At 58.5% G+C, this 21540-nt stretch overlaps 1 protein-coding gene across 3 annotated transcripts in view; it reads left to right on the forward strand.

Moving 5' to 3' along the window:
* Positions 1-21540, forward strand: part of ACOT7 (acyl-CoA thioesterase 7) — a 125734-nt gene that overhangs the window by 101935 nt on the left and 2259 nt on the right. For all 3 annotated transcript variants that reach the window (XM_034954197.4, XM_003822153.6, XM_003822154.5), the window contains exon 8: positions 6281-6465. In XM_034954197.4, the coding sequence (XP_034810088.1) occupies positions 6281-6465 (185 nt within the window). The remainder of the gene's footprint in view (positions 1-6280; positions 6466-21540) is intronic.

A 21540-nucleotide genomic window follows, 5' to 3' on the forward strand; every position in this document is an offset into this window, starting at 1 on the left:
TTCAGCCCACTACGGGCACTGATACGTTTAACTGTACCTAATATGACACACTTGATGCCAGGCATTGTGCCACCTGCTTCATACCATTTACTTCTCACACAGCCCAGTGAGACAGGGACTGTCGCTATCTCTGTTTGTTTTTCCCATTTGGAAGCTGCAATTCCGAGGGGTTAAGGAAGCTGTTCACAGCCATGGAGCTGGTTCCAGGTGGGACTGGGAGGGCAGGCCCAGCAGCTGGTCTCTGGGACCAGAGCTCTGAGCCCATGCTTTGGTGTCTCCAACGACCTGGCCTAAACACCACCTGGCATCCGCCCCGTCAGGGCCTCGAGTGTGAGTGATGAAGCTCGACCCTCATTGATCACACGCGGCTACAGCCACCTTTGAGGCCTGCCCTGGACTGCGGAGTGACTGCAGCTGGTCCCCGTGCACTTGTGCCGGAACTCCTGGCTCTCAGGCAGCTTGAAAATGCATCGTTAAGCTGGACGCGGTGGCTCACACCTGTAATCCCAGCACTTTGGGAGGCCGAGGCAGGCAGATCATGAGGTCAGGAGATCGAGACCATCCTGGCTAACATGCTGAAACCCCGTCTCTACTAAAAATACAAAAAATTAGCTTCTTGTTACTTTGTGGTATGATTCCTTTTACCCCCTGCAAGCCTCTCCAGTGGTGCCCGTGGGGCACACTCAGGCCCCACCCCAAATTATTGTCCTGGGCCTGTCATGTGACATAATGAATGCGGGCAGTTGACATCAGTATAGCCTCAGAGCAAGGATAGAACCACATGGGTTGACTGTGTCTCCTTTAAAAATGTGGAGGAAGTTACCCCCAAAATGCCCAGGTGGCCTGTGGAGCCCCTGATGAAGGAGAGCCACTGTGAGTGGGTCGTGGCTGGGTCTGCTGCTCCCCTGCATTCTCTGAAGCTGGGTGCATGGGGAAAGCATTTGCAGATGAGGAAACTGAGGCACAGTGCAGTCTCCTGGCTTGTCCCTGCTCAGTGGCCAAGCCTGGATTTAAATCCAGGCCCATCTGACTCCAAAGCCATGGAACTCAGGGCTCCTCCTACATGGCTTCGTAGCCTCCGGAGACTGGCCTTGACAGGTATTTGCTCCAGGGCCTCGAAGAGCCCTGCCTTTCCTGATGAGACACTTTGTCATGAATGTCTGGCTTCATCAGGGCCCTGGTTGCTGTTCCTGCTACAGAGGCTCAGAGAGGACCAGGCGTTCCCCTTCTGGCCGCCTTCCCCAGAACTAAACAAGCATCCACACCTGTCCTAGGTGGGCACTGATCCGCCCACTCAGTGGGAGATGCTGTTCTTGGTTAATCCATTTTTCACCTCAAGCTGGTCCCACCCATCTTTTCAATAAACCCCAGCCACCTTGACTGCAGGTGCATTTGGACGGGTGATGTGGTGGAGCCATCCCAAGGCAGCGCCTCCGCTCGTGGGCTGATTGTCAGGACCAAGAGGTCTTTTTGCCCCCACAGAGCCCTCCGAGTCTTGGCTGCCTTGTTATGGCAGGGACTGGCACTGCTTGGGGTTGTGTTTGCTTTGCTGGTTTCTGAGACAGGTGCGTGGAAGTGGATTTGAGGTTCTCTCCCCTTCCTCGGATGGGCCCCGCAATGTCCCAACTTTGCCTAGTGCCAGGTTCACCACAGGATACAGACAGACACTACTGGTATACAAGGCAGGTGTGGACCCCCCTTCCTGCCCTTCTCATGCCTGGCGGGAGGGCTGAATCAAGGCAGACTTTGTGGGAAGGAGGCCTGAGCTCCCCTCATTGCTGGGAGATCCTGAAGCATCCTGACCTCCGTGTGACACACCAGGTCTGCAGGCAGTGCTTGTCGGGCCCTGCCTCTGCCTTTCCTGTCAGGTTCAGTGCTCCCGAGAGCCACCTGGACATGCTGTCTTCAGCTCTCTGATGCCTGACCAGCCTCACCCGCCTCCACGTTTGGTGGAGGGACCTGTGGGCATGGTCATGATTTGGCCGGCAGCCTGGACGGTCCAGGCTCTGACCCAGTGGGAGGAATGACAGCACGTGGCTGTGCCGTGGAGGAATTAGCAGGAAGGGCGGAATCAGTCTGGGCTGCCCCGTGGGCAGGTGACGGCCAGCACGTGACTGCCCCCAGGCTCTCCACCCTTTTGCAGGGAGGAAGGGAGGTGGACAGGTGTGGGGCTCCAGGGCAGGCTGCTTCCAGGAGTGGCACTGAAGTTGAGACTGGAAGGAAGTACCGGCCAGCAGGGCTTGGAAGGGGCTGCTGGCCATGCTCCTGGGCACTCCTGATCCTGGGCTGCTCAGCATCCACTTCAGGAGGATGCAAACCTGGGGCTCTAATGGGGCTCTGGCCAGCTTGAGTCTGTGGTGACCTGGTGTCCACATGTGACCCACACCCCAGCCCTCGTGGGTCCCCAGAGGGGTCCAGCCTGTCAACTGGATACCTGCTTTGGGCCCCCTGGGCCCAGCCCTGCCCTCGTGGGACTTCCAGGCTAGATGGAGACCGACAGACAACAGTGAAATAGACAAGCCAACAAGTGTGCCAATGCAAATGGGGTCGTTGGCTCTGCAGGAGCGGAGGACAGTTCTAGAGGGGGTGTGGTGGAGGGGGCTGAGCCGCCCTGGGCAGCTCTCTGGAGAAGGGATGCTTGAGCCGAGGTTCAGAAGATGAACCAGATGGGGGTAGGAGGAGGGCTTTTCTAGGGAGGGACCACGGGGGCCAGGAGCTTCAGGGAGCTCACAGAAGGCCACTCTGGTGGGGTGTGGAAAGCAGGGGGCAGGCTAGGGGCCCTTGTAGAGGCTGAGGCCAGTCGCTCATCACCCCAACCCCACCTGGATGGACCTCCATCCCCAGGGAGGCCTCGATGCTGCAGGGGGGCCTCTATGTGACCTGGAGGAGGCGAAGAGGATTTGGTGTGCGCCTCAGCCGCCATCCTGGGGTTGACAAAGTGCCTGTAGCTGGAATGCTGGAATTCTTTTTTTTTTTTTTTTTTTTTTTTGAGATGGAGTTTCGCTCTTGTCGCCCAGGCTGGAGTGCAATGGCATGATCTCAGCTCACTGCAACCTGCACCTCCCGGGTTCAGGCGATTCTGTTGCCTCAGCCTCCCAAGTAGCTGGGATTACAGGCATGTGCCACCATGCCCAGCTAATTTTGTATTTTTAATAGAGACAGGGTTTCATCATGTTGGTCAGGCTGGTCTCAAATTCCTGACCTCAAGTGATGAGCCCGCCTCGGCCTCCCAGAGTGCTGGGATTACAGGTATGAGCCACTGTGCCCGGTCTGTAGCTGGAATTCTTCAGGAAGGGCTAGAGCAGGAACAGAGCCCTGGGGGTGGGAGCTGGTCCCCCCGAGGTCCCCTGGGACAGTCCCTTCCCAGAGGCTGCCTGTGAGACCTTGGTGTCATGTGTGGGATGTGCCTTCTGAGCCCAGGGTCTAGGAGATGGGATGCCCTAAGCCAGGGCCCCTGGAAACTGGGCTCTCTCGGTGACTGGGACTTGTGATTCGTCTGTCAACCCTAGGTTTCAAATTAAGTCCCAGCCAGTGACCACATCAGGTTTCCAGTTTTTTTCTTTTTTCCTGAGACAGGGTCTTGCTCTGTCACCCAGGCTAGAGTGCAGTGGTGCGATCTCAGCTGACTGCAACCTCGACCTCCTGGGCTCAAACGATGCTCCCGCCTGAGCCTCCCAAGTAGCTGGGACCACAGGCGTGTGCCACTATATCCAGTTAGGTTTCCAGTTTTAAAGTATCTTACTTTGTCCTGCTAGCCAATCTTATAGCCTGTGTCTTGTTTAGAATAATGATGTTGCTCTCTGAAGGGTGAAAAGTCTCAGATTTTGGTTGTAATTGAAAATTTTCCTGACATTTATGAAGTGTTAATTGTATTATGGACCACAAGAGGCTCTCCCAGACAGCATTCTCTTCTTTTTGTTGTTACGTCTAATGCTTTTATAATCAACCTACTTAGTTGTTTAAAGTCATTGTTGATTGCTGTTAGGAGTTTCTTCAGATTTCTAACACAGCAATTAAGCCATGAGCAGCCAGGATCTGGCCGTGGCAGCGGTGGCCAAGGGGGGCCTTCATGGGCAACACCAAGAGCATGTTTTTGGAGCCTGGGCAGAGTGGCTCACACCTAATTATAATCCCAGCAATTTGGGAGGCCGAGGCAGTTGGATCACTTGAGGCCAGGAGTTCTAGACCAGCCTGGTCAACAAGACAAAACCTCATCTCTACAAAAGATACAAAAATCAGCCGTGCATGGTGGTGCACGCCTGTAATCCCAGCTATTTAAGTGACAGGTGTGACAGTCGCTTAAACCTGGGAGACAGAGGTTGCAGTGAGCCATGATGGCACCACTGCCCTCCAGCCTGGGCAATAGAGCGAGACTCCATCTCAAAAACAAAAACACGTTTTCTCTTGCTCCTCAAAACTAAGAGCCAGTGTTCAAAGACCCCTGGAACCTGCCCTCCTCCAGGCACCACGCTCATGGGTGGCCCCCGTGTGTGACACTGTGGCCACAGGGAAGTTCTTGTTGGTTTCTGCTCATGGAAAGGGCTTGTTCCTGCTTTTTGGCCTGTGACTCCCAAGTGTTAAACACAATTGTTGGTGAGGGATGTGGGCTGGGCATGTGAGGAAGGAGGCAGAGATGCTGGGATACCCGCAGGTCTGACCCGTTGAAACTTCTAGCTCCTTAGCTGGGGCCTGACCCATGGCCTGCCCTCCTCCCGGGGTGCGTCTTGTGACTGCGGGCGCTTTGCATGGGACTCTGTACCTTACAGCTCACGTAATGCCTGCTGGCGCTGACCACACAGCTCCTTCCTCCTCTCCCAGCACTGGCACGAAGCGCTCCCTGTAAGTATGAAGTTGAATGCAGCATGGATCGTTCTGATACTTTTTAACATGGAATAACCGCTCTTGCCTCTGGCCTGCTAACTGCCCTCCAACAGCCACCACCTGACCGCTTTCTCACTCTGGGTCTCTAATTTCCCCTGCCTTGTGAGGCTGGTCTCGGTGCAGCTAGGACACTGAGGGTTCCAGAGGCCACGTTAAAAGGTCCCCAAAGCCAGATATATTTCCTGGGGAGCAAGTCCCAGCAGCCAGAGTTGGGCAGGGATTTCCTTGAGCCTGGCCCAGAATAGAGGCCATGCTGGGCCGCCTGGGAGGGCATTCTGACCGCAGGGCAGCACTTGCTCCGGAAGTCCCCGGGGGTTTCTGCAGCCCGGTGGCCAGTGACATCAATGGTGACAGCTTCCCGGGGCCCCAGGTCAGCTCTTGGCTTGAGTCCTTCCATCCCGTAGCTATCCCCCAGGCAGGGTGTCTCGTGCCTGCCTATAGGGAAGAGCTGAGCTCCCTGAGATTAAGGGATTATGTTGAGGCCAGGTGGGAGGATGGAGCCCATGCCGGGGAGGGTGGCGGGGGCAGAAGAGCAGCTCTGGGTCAGGAAGCTTCTGCCAGGATGGACTGTTGGGCCCTGGGGAGCGTGGGGCGTACAGAGAGGTTGGTTAGGGTTGAGGGGGAGAGAGGGACATAGGAACAATATATGGGAACTGGTGACTTTGGACTTTGTCATGATTCACAGAGAAATGGGGCTGGTGCTTTGAGCATGGAGGACTCTGGCCAAGGGGTGTGGCATCCAGCAACCCAGAGGAGGAAGCTGTGGTCCCGTGGGCGAGACCAGTGGGGCCAGAAGGGAGGCTTGGCATGCAGTCACATATGATTCAATCCCACCAAGGGGCACGGGCAGCTGCCCTGTGTCACTGGAGCCCCTGAGGGTGGGAGTGGCTGTGGAAGGTGATACAAGGTTCTGTCTTGGTGCTTGGAGCAGTGTAGTGGGGCAGCTGTGGCTCCGGTGGGCACCAGCAAGGCCAATGAATGGACAGTGCAGTTTGCAGATTTGGCCCTGACCTAAGGAAGGGCAGAGCCAGCCGACACCCACAGCTCCTGGAAGGCAGTCTGCGGCCTCCCCCGTGGGGGCACAGTGGCTCTGAAGCCTTTCAGCAGGTGCTGCCACTCCCGGCCAGGAGAGAGCCCGCCTGGGCGGGGGCTCGAACTCATGGCCACCAAAATCCTTCAGTGCCGAATTTTAGCGTAGACAAACCTGCTCACTAGAAAGATAAACATTCATGGGCAACTAACGACACATTCTAATATTCTGTTATTTGAACATCTGGTAGTCAGCCAAGCCACTGCTTCCCCTAACCAAGTGTCTGCCTGCTGACCACAGAAACGCCAGTGTCCCCCGCCCAGCCGTGGGGTGGAGGCCGCCCTGACCCCCGCCCTCCCTTCTCCACAGGCTGCGTCATCACCATCTCGGGACGCATGACCTTCACGAGCAATAAGTCCATGGAGATCGAGGTGTTGGTGGACGCCGACCCTGTTGTGGACAGCTCTCAGAAGCGCTACCGGGCCGCCAGTGCCTTCTTCACCTACGTGTCGCTGAGCCAGGAAGGCAGGTCGCTGCCTGTGCCCCAGCTGGTGGTGAGTGCGCATCCTTGGAACGGCGGCCCCTCCCTGCCAGGCAGCCCTAGGGTCCCTGTGCTTGGGCCTCCAGGGGGAATCTGTGCCTGCATGAGTCCTGTCCTGTCAGTAGGGGTCAGAGTAGGGCTGGGCCTGGCCACTGCCTTGACCGGTGACTTTGGGCTGCGGGGCTGATCCGGTGAGGCCTTGAGAAGGAACGCTTCATAACCAGCGGGTAGGCCTTTGGGCTGTACTCCCAGGGCCCGTGGGGTGGGGCTGGGCAGACAGGACAAGAGAGACAGACCCCTTTAAGAGCGCCTTAGCATGGCTGCTGCCTGGGCGTCTAGGTCGCCTCTGAGTGTGGCGCCTTGGTGTTCCCTGGCATTGTGTAAGAATGCTGGAGGGGGATGAGGACCGCGCCCTGGGTCCCCCATCCCCTGCTGAAGGGCCTGCTGGGAAGCCGGAGGGGTGGGCTCCCTCCAGGTGGCCCTGGCCTGCAGGTCCTGCCTGATGAGACCAAGCCAGGCTGGTGGGCTCTGGGCTAAGGGTCGCAGCCCCTTGGCCTTTCTCCTCCTCATGCGGGGCAGGTGGGGTGGGCGTGTGCAGGCCACACGCACTCATTCACGGGGGCTGCTGCCCACAGGTGTCCACATTCCCTGAGCTCTGCCATGTTTGAGAGCTGGTAGTTCTCCGCCTGGCATGGACTCTGTAGGGTCACAGACATCGACAGGGTTCGCGCGGCCCAAAGAGGCAGCTTCCCTGTCTCTGTCATAAGAACAGAGGTTCCCCATCCTGGCTGACCCCAGGGGCTCTGCAGCCTTTGGGCTGGTCCTGATTTCTCTTTGAACCAGCTCTTGTGTCTGTCACTGAGGGGAGCAAGAGGAAAGCAGAGCTGTAGGAGCTTCCTGCCCCTCCGGGGAGCGAGGATGCGGGAACAGAGCAGCTGGGAGCAGGCGGGTGCCCGCAGGCCTCTTGGGAGCTGGCGCTCTGATGGAAGTGGCCAGGCAGGCACCACGGCCCTGCGAGGCTGACCCCTGATTCCAGAGGTTCTCGAGGCCCCTGCCCCCGCGGCGTCTGCTCCCCACGCAGATCCGCAAGCATTTGCTGCTCAGCCTCCCGGCAGGAGCGTGCACTGAAATCTCTGGGGCGAACATGCATTGAAAACCCATTCCTCTCAGAGCCTGGAGCACGGCCTGTCGCTTCCCCACATGACTGAGGAGGGCCGCCCAGTCGCCCCAGCTGCTTTGTTTCCCAATCGAGGCTGAGGCCCCTCCAAGCCCCTCTCCCAGCCCTGCCCCTTCCTGGAGTGGAGGAGCTCATGCCTCACCAGGGCCCGTGGTGGCAGCGCCAGGTGTGGTGTGTGAGCTGTCAGGCCCAGCGAGTACCCTCCGCTGCCAACTCCAGGCCAGCTCTTTGCTGGAGTTGGGTGCCGGCCTCTCCCAGGTCGGGTGGGCTGAGTAGAGGAGCTGATGGTGAACCTGGACTTGATGGATGAGGAGGACTCGGCCAGGCTGAAATGAAGGAAAGTGAGTGGTGGGTGCCCCCAGCACGGCACTAACACAGTGCCTGTGACCCACCCTTGCATGACTCTCATGACCAGGCCCCTCTTTGACTTGGGGCTTACGAGGCATGCTCCCCTTCTGGTGCAAGGACTGCTCCATGCCGCCAGCCCCACAGCCTCTTCTGTGGCAAAGTACCCTAGGCTGCCACCCTCCTGCCCCATCAGGGCTGGCTCTGCTCCTTCCTCCCTCATCTGCCCCCACCCCTCCCCATTTACTTGTAAGCCTACCCGCCTTGCCCTGGCCCACCTTGCCACCCATCGGCCCTTGGCAGGATGGTGTCCTCCCTCCACGTTGCCTGGGCTGGTCCGCAGTCATTCCTCAGCCCCTGACCCTGCTATGAGGCTCCAGCCTCCTCTGTCCTTGACCTTCAGCCCTGTGTCTGGTTCTCCTTTCACCTTGGACACGCCTTCTCCAAACTTGCCTGCTTTTCTCGGCCATGAAGTATGGGCTCCACTCCCACCTGGGCCCGCTCTGGTCTCTCCCCATGGACCCGACGCCCCTCCCATGATGCTTTTCAGCGTGGCTGCTGTCTGTCCTGATGCTGAATCCCCCACCTGACCCAGGCACATTTCCGAAGCTCTCTCCTTCCCCGCCCCCTACCTCTTCCTGCCTCCTGGACAGACTTTCCCAGTTCTGTCTTCCCTCTGCGGGCAGCATGGACAGACACAAGGACACGCCCTGTCTGCTGTCTGCTCCCTGTCTGTAGCACAGCTGACCAGGCCCTCAGTGAAGCCTGCACTCCCTGGACGGGGGGCCCCGTAGTGTCTGTAGGGATACTCCAGCCTCCCCGGCCACCACACGGTCCCCTAACCCTTGGCTTTGACACGTCCTAACCTGTGGCCCTTCTCTCCTGGGGTGGTCAGATCCATGGTCTGTGCCTCGAGCATCGCCTGTGTGTCATATTGACTCCCAAATTAACTTGGCCAGTGCTGCCCCTCAACAGGGTTCCCAAAAGCATCTCAAATACAGTTTGTCCCGAATGGAACTCATTATCCCCCCTGCAAAAAAATCCCTCTCCGCCTCTGTGCTGCTCTGGAAGTCTGGGAACCCAGCTGGCTCCTCCCTACTCCCCCCATGCCCATGCCCACCCAGTGCCGCTCCACTCCTCTCCCGAACAGCTCTTACTGCCCCGTCCCCATGGGACCCCTGCTCAGTCCTCAGCTGCTCCTTCCTCTGTTCCTGGTGCTCTCAATGTGACCCTTCCCTGCAGCCCAGGAAACTGGTCATCAAAATCCGAGTTGCTCCCTCTTCCACCGAAATGCACGGTGGCTCCTCCGTGCCCTGGGTGTGGGTGCAGCAAGCTCACTCCCGCCCGGCGCCTGTGCACCTGCTGCTCCGATCTGGACCACCCTCCCCAGAGCCTCCTGGAGCTACAGCACTTCTCAGACGTTTTCTCCTTAGAAGGGCACCCACGACCACTCTAGAGAAGCGTCGCCTCCGCCACCCCAGACCCCCTCCCAACCCCCCCCACTGCAGACGCTGCGTGGACTGTCAGGCTCACATATCCAGGAGCGGGCGCCTGGCTGCCCGGGTCAGCCAGAGCTCTAAACTTACTAGCTGTGTGGCCTTAGGCACACACTTTCTATGTGCCTCGGTTTCCTCATCTGTACGGTGGTGATGGACACAGTGCCCACCACGTGGGGTGGGTGAAGATGGGGGGCCTTCGTCATCTGCTGCTGTTCACCTGCTCTCCCTGGGGCCTCACACCCTCTCAGAGGGAGGAGTAAACAAACAATGAAGATAGAGCAAGTTGAATGGTGTCCAGGGTCACGAAGAAGACAGCAGGGAATGAGGGGATCGGAGTGTGCCAGGGGGACAGGTACAATTTTAAATATGTTCCTTCCCAAGGAAAGCTTCAGCAGAGGCCTGGAGTCAGGGAGGAAGGGCAGGAGCTGTCTTGTGGGGACCGTTCAGGTGAAGGGAACGGCGAGGGCCAAAGGCGCAGAGCCACTGTCTGTAACGGGGGAGTTTGGGGACAGTGACACACCCGAGGCCATCCGGCTAGGACGGGGCAGGGCTGGGGAGAGAGGGCTGGTGGGAGTCTATGGGGCTCACGCATATGGGCGTAAAGTAGAGGAGGATCTGGGTGACCTGTGCTTTGAACAGGCTTCAGTACAGGTTGATAGGGGTGCCCTGGGGCGTCTCCCAATAGCAGCCCCTCAAAGCTGATAGTGGGGGAGATCCTCCCAGGTTGGCAGCGGCTGCAGGCGTGGTTGGTGTTTGCCCACCAATGATGGTTCCCTCTCCCGGCTGCCCCCAGCTGGGTTGTGCACACTGGTTGTGGGGTCAGGACCACTGCACCTACCCCAGCACTCAGCTGGTTCAGGGAGACCAGTGCAGTGACCACGAGGGGCCAGCGATCCGTGGGCTCTCAGGGAGGGGACCTCTGTGCCTCATGTTCCCCACTCCCTATAGAGTCCAACCCGAGGGGGTCCACCCTCGTGTGGATAGCAGCCTGCGGTCACGGAGGCTTTTGGGGCCGGGCCTGTGACCTTCCCAGAGCCAGCTGGGGAGCAGTCCTGGGGCCGCCCCTTCCAGAACTTCATACCCTGGGGGGGGGTCAGAGTGCAGGAGGAGGGCCAGCCCTGGGGGAAGGGGCTGCAGAGGGGCAGGGAAGGGCGCCAGCTTGAATGGAGGGAATGGCAGCACATCCCCTGGGTGTGGCCGCGTCATGTTGATCCACGCTGTTATTTCTCACTCATTAAAGATGGTCTTTGATTCTTCACTGAGGTGTCCTGGGCCCATGGATGTCAATGTTGATGTTGATAGAAATAGCCACTGGCGGGGCAGGCTGCCCGGAGAGGGATTTTCAGCTCCCACTTGGGGACTGCCCACATGAGCACGAGTTCTGGGCTGGGAGCACGTGTGTGCTCCGTGTGGTGAACCTGCATGTGCGTTCCGTCCCTCCAGAAGTGCCCTGGCGGCCCCTCCTCCTACTCCCAGTCGCCTCCCTCATCCCCACGTCAGCTTTCTTCAGCCTCCTGTCTATTTTTAGCTCCCTTCCCCAGGGCCTGGCTGACACGGATGCAGCCTCTCTGCTTGGAGTTGCATCTCCATGAATATTTTATGCTGGGGGCTGCTGCACCTGCTCCGGGCAGCTGCCAGCACTTCCCGGTCTCGTATTAGAAGAGGCGAACTCAGCGCGTAGAGGCAGGCCTCCCCCTGGCAGTGCCCTCTGACCTTGGGCCGAAGGGGGCTGGAGAAGTGGCTTGTGGGGAGGGACAGCAGGACGCAGGCGGCAGCAGACAGATGTGGGAAGGCTTTTCAGCCTGCAGGAGGGTCAGAGCCGTATGTCTGCTGAAGCAGAGGACATCCCTGGCACCTCAGGTGGGGGCTGTACTTGCCTCTGATTCTTGCAGGCGTGTGGGCATTGTAGCCTCCACAGGCCCAGGGAGTTGGGGCTGAGAACTTGTGGGTCCCAGCCTGGGCCTGAGGAGGAGGTGTAGACAGGGCGGGGTGAGGGGCTCGCCCAGGCCCCTGACCAAGGAGAAGCCTGTAGCCTGTTCCATGGCTGTCAGGGCTGAGTGAGCGCCGTGACCCCACTGCTGCCTGGGCACACTGGGGAGGGGATGTGTCCCCAGATTAGCCGAGGCTCCAACTGTGCAGCCACGTTATGCAGGGCAGGGTCTTTGCAAAGCAGGCTTCCAAACTGGAGGGAGCCCATCCCAGAGGGTCTCTCTGGTGCTCATGAACACACATCTCCCGAGGTGGCCAGCCCAGGACTCCAAGCTTCAGTCTTTAGCCACCGAAATGTTTTCTGGATGGAAGTGGGAGGCAGTAACGAAGGCAGGTGCGGCCATCTTTTTTTTTTTTTTTTTTTTTTTTTTTTGAGACGGAGCCTCACTCTGTCGCCCAACCTGGAGTGCAGTGGCTCGATCTCGGCTCACTGCAACCGCTGCCTCCCGGGTTCAAACGATTCTCCTGCCTCAGCCTCCTGAGTAGCTGGGATTACAGGCGCATGCCACCATTCCTTATTAATTTTTGTATTTTTAGTAGAAATGGGGTTTCACCATGTTGGCCAGGCTGGTCTCGTGATCCACCTGCCTCGGCCTCCCAAAGTGCTGGGATTACAGGCGTGAGCTATCGCGCCTGGCCTAGCTGTGGCCGTCTTTACCTTGCCTTTCAGAGCTGCCTCATGCATAGCCAGGGGAGTTCCAAGAACTCAGGGAAAACGCACCCTGTGGAGCTTTGTCCACTCTGACGTGCCCCAACCTAGAAGAGGCCCTGAGACCCTTGGGCTCCTTCAGGTTGAGGGAGCCCTACCAGGCCGGGGGCCATTCTCAGCAGGGTTGTTTTCCGGTTAGGAAGCCAGGGCAGCTGGATGGGGAGGCTGCTGCCTGTCTCCTGGGTGGGCAAGGGACTGGAGGGGCAGGGGAGGCTTCCTCTTGGGTGGTGCCTGGGTACAGGTCATTGAAGCCGGAGCCTTCAGGGAACGCCAACCCCTCTGCGAGCTTGTGTGTCTGCTCACAGATGCTTCCCATCCCCAGACAGGAGGCGGGCACCAGGCAGGGAGTCACTCGCCAGGGGTCGCACGGCCAGCAGGCCCATCTGTGACTTCACTGACTGGGAAAGGGGGCCGCTCACTGCTGTCATCGATGCCACTGTGCTTTCTCCCAGCCAGGCCCTACTGTGGGGTCCTGGGAGGAGCCCTGCCTGAGAACCCTTCTGTGCAAGAACCTAAACTCTGGGAGTCCCAACGCGCTGCCCACCTGCACTGCGCCGCCCACCCACACCGCGCTCAGCCCAGGGCCTTTGCTTCAGCCCCAGATGATCTCAGGACCAGTGCTGGGCAGGTGACTGAACCTCCGCAGGCCACTGTGGAGTGTGGGGGTTGGGGCACATTTTAGTGGAAAGTTTTCCGCTCCAGTTTGATTCTTTTGCCTCTGCTGGGGCCTTATGTGAGGCGTGGCCTCAGCACAGACCCACACAACTTTCAGAAGGCTCTGGAACATGGTGCCCACCTCGCTTCTGCTGCTGCCCTATGACCTCCTTCTCCTGGCCTCAGCTGATTCACCTGCATGAGTGCAGGGGCCGGGTAAGCCCCGCGCCAGCCGAGAGGACAGCGTGGCATGGGCTGGAGCGTCCGGAAGGAGGGCACTGTTTGACCTGCTGTTCAGCTGGAGGAGCGGGATGGGCCCCAGGGCTGAAGTCAGCTGAAAGGCCCTCTGCAGCCTTCTGGAAGTTGTCTGCCATGCAGTGCTGAGGGCCACAGCTTTGTGACGCACTGATGTGGGGGCTGTAGACAGAGCAGGCTGGAGATGCCTCTTGGCTGTGGCTGTCTTGAGCCGTCGCCAGGCTGTTGCCCCAAGTTCCCTCTCCGTGCCTTCTCAGTGATGCTGTAATTGGAAGGTCCCTCGCCCCTTTGCACTTAGGAGGAAGCATGGGGCAAGCTTTCCATGATGGTGGCTGCTGCTCCCCACCCCCAGGACCTGCCTGACCCCCAGGCACAGTGTGCAGAAGGGCCTGGGGTCCTCGCATGGGCCCCGTTCCTCTCGAAGAAGCCTCAGGAGCAGAGGTGGCCATTCCTGACCGTGTCCAGGCCGGGCCAGGACAAGAAGAGAGGTCTGGTCCCAGGATGTAGGACAGAGAGAGAGGTCCCCACGTGGGGCCTTTGTCACGGGGCAGGGCCCTAGGGTCTCTGCTGCCTCGACATCCTAGACACCCTGTTGCCACAGGCTCCTGCCGGCAGGGAGGGGCCGCACCTACTCCCAGAGAATTTCACTAGCAAAAGAGTGGGCGGAAGCACTGTGTGGTGGCCGTGTGCAGCCTCTGCACTCGCCCTGGGATGGGCACCGCCGCGCCCGTGTGCGGGCTCTTACACTGGCTTCCTTTGTTTGTTTGGCCAAGATTGGACTTTTGGAATAATTTTTTAATTGTTGACTAATTTAGGAAATTCCGCTGTTACTGGAGTGCAGAAGGTTGACGGTGTGTTCCTGGAAGGGCTTGGTGAGCCGCCTGCCGCGTTTGGCCATTAGTGAGGGAAGCCCTGCCCCCCTCCCGCCCCCACCTTGCTGCCAGCCCACGGGCGTGAGTCATGGACTGGAATATTCATGAGGCTCAGAATCCAGTGTCGTGCTCTCTGTTCCTTTTGCCTGCATTTAGCGGGAGTCAGTCTTGTGATGGGAAAACACCTGCATCCTGAAGCTGCCCCTGTCACCTCATTGGTTAGCGCTTAGGAACATCCGGTGGCCAGTGAGTCCCATGTGCCTAGAACCCGAGCATGGGTGCTGAGAAGGAGGTTGGCGCAGATGAGAGCATGTAGCCCTCCCCTCCAGCCTGGCTCTCGCCTTCCCTCTGCCTGAGCCCAGACTCTTTCTCCAGCCACCTTTCATGTTTCTGCTCTGCATATATCTCTGAAAGATCCACTGTGTCCAGACAGCCACACACTGGCCCTTCTGAGCGGCACTGGTAGGTAGCTCTTCTGATGCCACTGTGGCCTAACCGGCTGCGGGGGGTTAAAAACCCACCTGGGCACAGTGAGCTGCTCATGTTCTCCCCCTGGAGGTTTACAGAAGGCTCTGCTCAGAGCCAGGCCTGGGGGGCATACAACAGAGTGTGGGATGGAGCCTTGGGGCCTCTCTGTCCCCACTGCTGTCAGATTTGTGACACGGACAGAGTGAGCACTGCCAGGAGGGGGGCTGTACCAGGAGAGGCCCGTGGGTGGGATTTCCAGAGGGTTCAGTGAACCGAGGGAGCATCCCGGCTAGACCCAGGGCGCTGCGGAAGGTGAGCGAGAGGCCTGTCAGGGAGGCCTGGAAAGGTTGTTGGGCCCACGTGAGGTCCTGGCCATGGGACTTGGAGTTTTTCAGCAGGGCGAGTTCATGCCTGGAGTATCCTGGGGCTGCAGGCCGCCCACTTGGCTCGGCACTCTCAGCAAGGGGTGTGGAGTGTCCTGGCAAAGGCCCTTTGCGGCCAGACACACATCTTGAGCCCTGCGAGCAAAGGTGCAGGAAGAAACAGGCCCTGTGCCCCACACGGTGGTAGAAAGGATGCAGAGGCCTCCCCACCTGTGTGTGCAGGATCAGAAGCAAGTCCCCAGCATGGCCACAGAGCTGGCCCATCTCCAGGGAGATGGCCAAGCCTAGGTGTGCTGGACAGTCTCATCTCATCTTTGTCACTGTTGCAGGCTCCTGTTCAGACCCTCCATGGTCTGAGCCCCCTGGAATTGATTGGGGACAGATGATGCCAGTGTTCATTGAGCAGAAGTACTGGTTTTGAATTGTTAACATAAAGACCATCCCTATTTAGAATTAAGGCTTTTTGATCTTCATTTGTTTGATCATTCATTCATTCATTCATTCATCCATCCATCCAGCAAACACCTCCTGTGCCCCTGCTATGTCCAGGCACGGTGCTGGCCTCCAGCAGGACAGGAAGGGCTCCACAGGGCATAGCACAGAGTGGGCACACGCAGAGCAGAGGTGTGCCATGAGCACGCGGCTTCTGGCCCAGGCCTAGCCCACAGTGGGCACTCAGCAGGTGACAGCTATGATCATTATTGGTGTTGTAGGGTGGGGACCGCCATGTCCACACTCCGGCACAAGAGCTGTGAGCCGAGCGTGCCGGGACCACGGCACTCCGTGCCTGCAGGAGGGGCTCCTGAGAGGCCACCACCCAGGCCCAAGTCCCAATGCCTCTTCTCCCCTTTGTGGTGACGATCTCCCTGCCTCCGCCAGCAGCCTCCCGTTGGCCTTTACGCCTCCTTTCTTGGCCCCACTTGGGGGCAGTTCTTTCGGAGTCTGAGCCGGTGCTGCTGGGTGAGGGGAGCCCCTGGTGAGGGTGTTTATGACTCTCCACAATGATCTCATTATTTGAGACTTCCGGCTGCTTTCTGCTGGAGGCTGGTGCAGTCCTGGGTGGGTGTGGAGGAGGAGGTAATTAACCCAGGCCTGCAGCTGCTGGGAGAGGCCACAGCGGATGGCGGACAGGCTCCGCTAAGGCAAGGTCCTCAGGTGGAGCAAGACCCTGGGGGCACAGGTGCTTGTGAGGCTGGTGGTCCTGGTGCTAAGCCCATCATTGCTGGCTTCTCCATGCACAAGGCCCCTCGCCCGGCCGTGCTGAGTGTCCTCAATAATGAGATGTTTTCATTGCTTTTGTGATTATCCCAAGACCCCTCTTGTCTCCTGTTATAACAGGGAGAGGGCATGCTACGTGGCTTCCTAATTAAGAAGGTCTGTGTCCCTCAGGCTTACAGGAAGTTGTTATATCACCACTGGAAACCCTTTTTACACCATTCATTAATTACAAATAGGACAAGCTATTGATTTTACCGAGGGTGGAACTTAGTCACTCGTCCTCCATACCATGTTCCAAATGTGTGTTCTCCAAGCACAGAAAATGCAAAGTGGAAAACATTTGGTTTGCAGCACTCGGCTCTGAAAGCCACAGGCTTCCCCTCCAGTGGAAGAGAGCCCAGAAGACAGCAGTCGGCAGGAAGCACTAAGTGGAGGGAGGAAAAAGATGCAGACCCCAGGCCCAGGCAGCCACCAGGCTGCAGGGGAGCCAGGGGCTTGGTGCTGAGTGCCAGGCGGTGCTCCCTGAGCACCAGGGAGGGAGCGTACTGTCAACCTGCTACCCTGGGACCCTCCCCACCCCTGCGTCCCCGTGGGTGGGCGTGACACCCTAAAGGGCCCGCTGCGTTAAGGTGACCCCGGGCCATCTGGCCCTCCTTTGGGGCGGCCACACACCAGCAGGACAGTCCTTGGAGCAGTTCCCAGGCTGCACTTGGCCTCAGGTATTTCTGAGGACAGCGGGACCACCACACAGACACACACACATGCACCAGGGACCGCAGACACATGTGCACACACATGTAGGAGCTCACGTGCACCGGCACCACAGGAAGCACTTTGCCATGTCACTTTGTTGAGTTCCTGTTTCCAGGTGAACAAACCTGGCCCTGGGCCACACAGCTGGGCCCGTGGGACTCAGAGTCCTGCTCCTGGCCATGCTGCCCCATCCCTTCCATCAGGCAGGTGCCCGGGATACATGGGGGTCATGTGCCCTGAGCTGCCCTTTGCCACCTCATCCTTTCTTTCTGGCATATTCTTGGGGAGCCCCAGAGGCTCGGAGGAGCCTGCCTGAGGCCACAAGTGGGTGCCCGGCAGCTGGCACCACTGGCCAGTGCCCCAGAGGCTCCAGTCCTTCCCCCACCAGCAGCCTCGGGGACTTGAGAGAGACATCTGTCTTCCCGCAGAGCGTTCTCTCGTCCTCCACCCACCCCCAACCCTCCATTAAAAACAGCAACAGCCAACAGCGTATGCATTTATTTACTTTGCTGGGTGGAGGGAGATGGCTGCGAGGAGGCAGCAGCCGGGCCGTGGGTGGGGCCTTGTGCTGGAGACATCTGTCTTGCTCTGTCAGCTTCTCACCCAGCGGGACAAGGTGGCCCCTTTGTCACTTGGGTAGGAGAACTATTTAGCAGAGCCATGGCCTGGGGAGGCTGGCTGCCCACCAGCAGTGAGCCAGTAACCTACCATGGCACAGACACCGCCCTGCGGCCCTTTGTTCCACCTCCCCCTGGGTGGTGAGCCTGGGTCCTCAGGCACCTGGGACATCCCTGCCCTTGACTGCCATCTTCATAAACTTTCACCCTGGAAGGACGCCCCTGGGCACTCAGGGAGGAAGGCCGCCCGCACCTTGGGAGGGCAGCGCTTATGGGCGGGCACTCCACGCAGTGACGTTGAGGCTCCTGGGCTGGTCTGGACTCTGTCTCAGAGCCTGGAACATCCAGCAGATACCACCATCCCGGGAGACGGGAAGAGCAGTGGGGCCCTCACAGGCTCTCAGGCTCCCACACATCCATCCATCATCAGACAGCATTTGCTTCGTCTGAGGGCAGAGCCTGGCTGATGAGTTTGCTGCAAATATTAAAGAGCAGGGCCACATCAGAGCCGCCTTGGGGCCCGTTGCTGGGCACCGGATTCTCCCTCAGCCTGGAGCCGACCCTGAGAATGACCTGCATCTGGGCTCGTGCCCGCCTCAGGCTGCGTATTAACTGTCCTCGAGAGAAGCAGTCACAGCCCTCGGCCTGTGGCATTGGGAATGCTCGGTGGCCTGGTGGCCGCTGGGGTGGGAGCAGCTGCAGTGGTTTGGGATAATATGGCTGAGGGCAGGGCAGGGCCCCCGCCTGGGGGAGGCCAAGCTCAGCAAGTGCTCCTAGGCTGTGCCGAGGGCCGGGGTGAGGTGAGGGGAGGCAGGGAAGCCCCTGACCCTGGTTCATCATGGACACGCTGCAGGTCCATCGCCTTCCTCACTTCCCATGGACGAGTCCCACCCCTAAAAGCCCCTCGGCATAGGACGACCTGGAGGGCAGCCCCCATGCCCAGGTTTAAATGGAGGCTCTCCCCTTACCCGCTGTGTCACTTTGGGCAAGTTACTCAGCCTGTCTGTGCTTCACTTCCTCACTGGTAAAAGTGGACAATCATTTCTGTGCTGCTTGGTGGGGTTGTTGGGAAGACCCTGATGTGCACAGCCTGCCGTGCCCTAAGCATGGGTTGTGCAGGGAATATCCCCTTATCGCTGTAGTCCCTGCCCCACGTGCACAGCCCATGTGGGGGCAAAGGGGTGGGAGGGCTCTCGTCTGCAGTGCCTTCTGCAGACCCAGAGTTGGGTGGTCCTCCCATGCCCTCGGCGGCTGGAGGGCTGTGGTCACATCTCTGGTAAAGATGCCGAGAGCTGTGGAAAGTTACTCCTATTCCACTCCCAGGTGGTCATGGAGGCCAGATCGTTAGGGGACTCGAGGGCTCCACTCCACTGCTGCGTGTGGCTGGCAGAGGTGAGGACCGGGCTGTATGAAGCCCTGGAGGTTTTCTCGCTCTTGGGCGGAGATCTCCCTGCCGTTTGGGCCGTGCCGCATGCGTGGGGCCTGGGGCCCATCACACACCTATGAACTGGACCAGAAGGAGCATGGTCCTGAGTTAGCTCTTAGCGCCTCTTGGCGGGGACTGGGGAAAATCGCGCCTGTGCACAGCCCAGACGGCTCCCTCAGCTCTGCCCGCAGCCCACCGCTTGTAAAGCCAAGTCCCCGTCTCTTTGGGGCCTGGAGATCATTGGTGCCTAGGGAAGAAAGGAGGGGCTGGTTTTCCTAGATCTAGGTCTAGTTAGTTTTCTGCTTTTCTAGCTTTTTAATTTTAGAAAAGGTCAAATATACGCAAAAGTAAAGAGAAGAAAGAATTCCTGTGTAATTATTAGCTCAGGGCCAGTCTTATGCGTTGACAGCCCTGACTACTCCCCCACCACAGAGAGCTCTCACCTGTGGAGGTTTTCTCTTTTAACAGCTTTACTGAGATGTAATTACATGCCGTTCTGTTCACCCACTTCCAGGATACGATTCAGCAGGTTTTCTTCTATTCACAGAGGTGGACATCCCCCGCCACAGTCTATTTCAAAACCTTTTATCTCACCAAAAAGAAGCACCACCCCTTAGCCACCACTGGTCCCCCAGCCCCAGGCAACCGCAAATCCACTTTCTGCCTCTGTGTATATGTCTCTCCTGGACATCTCGTGTAAATGGGTGATAGGCAGACCCTGTGACCGGCTTCTTTCACTGTGTTGTTTTTAATGCCTCGTTGAACATGGGCTGCAGGGAGAAATTTGGTCCCCACAACTCTGCTGTGAGGTGGACATTGGCCCATTTTACAAAAGAGGAGTCGATGTGAGTCAGTGGTGAATCAGGATTCACACCCGGCTCCAGGGTTGAAGATGCTGGGCTGGTTTCCAGGCGGAATGAAGAGACCATCCCAGGAAGGGCGCACAGCATGGTCGGGTCCCAAGGTGGGCAAGCCTCTGCCCGAAGCAGCCCATCCCCGAGGCGGGGCAGAGCTTGGTTCCTTATGAAAGGGATCCCTGGCCAGCTCAGTTTGAGAAAGGCGAAAGTTAAACAGATTTGAGACGTTTCAGAACCTTCATCCCAGTGTGCATTGTTTATTGTAAGAGGCCATTTAGTGCACAGATCCCCAAACCTGCCTGGCACAGACCATCAGAGAGGCTTCATCTCCCAGTGGAGTTGGGGAGGGAGCCCAGAGGATCTGCAGACACAGACAGGCAGGCAGGCAGGCATCTCCTGACCTAGCAGCCCTTCCTCAGCCCCTCTCCAGGGCCCTGGCCTTGGACGGGCCATTCCCACCAGCCCCCCAGGACACCCATGGTAACAGCTCCTAAGCTGGTGGCATTGGCTCCGCAGAGCCATTTGCCACCTCTCTTGGCCCCTCCTGGTCCTCTGGTACCTGAGAGCATGTGGCTGGGGACTCAGGCACTTGGGGACCAAGTTTCTCGCCAGTCTCCCACATCCGCACGTTCCCAGGAAGTTGCCTCTCCTCAGGCCGGACCTGGCTCCTGTGGGCTGGGTGGGGGCTTCAGCTGTGTCCCTTCTCACTCCAGCTGCCTTTCCTGGGTCAGGCTCACTCTCTCCTGCTTTCAAGGATTCTTTTTCTTTCCAAGCTCCTTGCCATCTTTCCTCTCTGTGGAGGGCAAATACTCCACCAGCTAGAGGGAGGACCCGAGCCGAGGGGCCAGGCTTTCAGACTGGGAGGCGCCTGAGTGCGATCCAGCCTGCCCATCCCCAGCTCTCCTGCTCCCAACCCCGATGTCTCCCAGGGCTGCCACAGCCACTCCAAAGCCAGCAGAACCCAGTACCAACCCCACCAGGCCCTGTTGCCTCGTCGCCCAGCTCTGGGACCCCACGCCCACCCTACAGCTCTTGCTCTGCCTGCTACAGGGTCTTCAAGGTAGGCAGGAAGCCAGGCTGTGGGCGGCCGCTCCTCTGCTGAGCCTCAGCCTTGCCGCTGCAGGCGGACAAGAAGCTGCAGCTTTCCTCCACATCACCAAGCAATTCCACAGGGGAAGGGGAGGACAAGGCCCCTATATCCCATCCTGGTGGCTTTGACCTTGCATTCTTGGCCACTTCAGATGTGCCCCATTTGGGGCAGCGGCAGATGGAAAGAGGGCAGGGCCCTGCTACACAGGTGTGGTCCGCAGGCCACAGCGTTGTGTCACCTGGGATCCTGTTAGAAGTGAGTCTCAGCTCCCAGACCCACTGGATCAGAATCTGCATTTACAAGACTGGCAGATGACTCAGATGCACTTAAAAGTTCAAGAAGCCCTGATCTAGCACATTCTGCCTCAGTGTGCACAGAGGTCTTCTGCTGTGCCCAGCAGGATGTAGCCATGTATGTCTTCAGGGGAGCTTGTCATCTGCAGGGGCTGCGCTCTGTGCCCTCCAAGCCCAGGAAGCTCAGGGGTCTTGCCCACTGAGAAGTGCTGCTGGAACTGAGAAAGAACATTTCATTTTCCCTGGACTGTTTCAGGTCAAATTGCATAGCCTCAAATTTTATTTTTAAAAGTCAGCCAGAGATCAAACCGTAGCAGTGGGAGGGACTTCTTCAATAAAGTGTCTTGGAAAAGCAGTTTTCCTGTGTACACCGAAGACTCTTCAAAGGGGGACCAGGACCGCTGCAAGGAGCGCCACCTATTCCTTTAAATACCCGAAGATTCCATTGGCTCCAGGCCGGCGAGGTTTTGACAGTTTACACCT

Source organism: Pan paniscus, chromosome 1, assembly GCF_029289425.2.
Source record: "Pan paniscus chromosome 1, NHGRI_mPanPan1-v2.0_pri, whole genome shotgun sequence".
Lineage (NCBI taxonomy): Eukaryota > Metazoa > Chordata > Mammalia > Primates > Hominidae > Pan > Pan paniscus.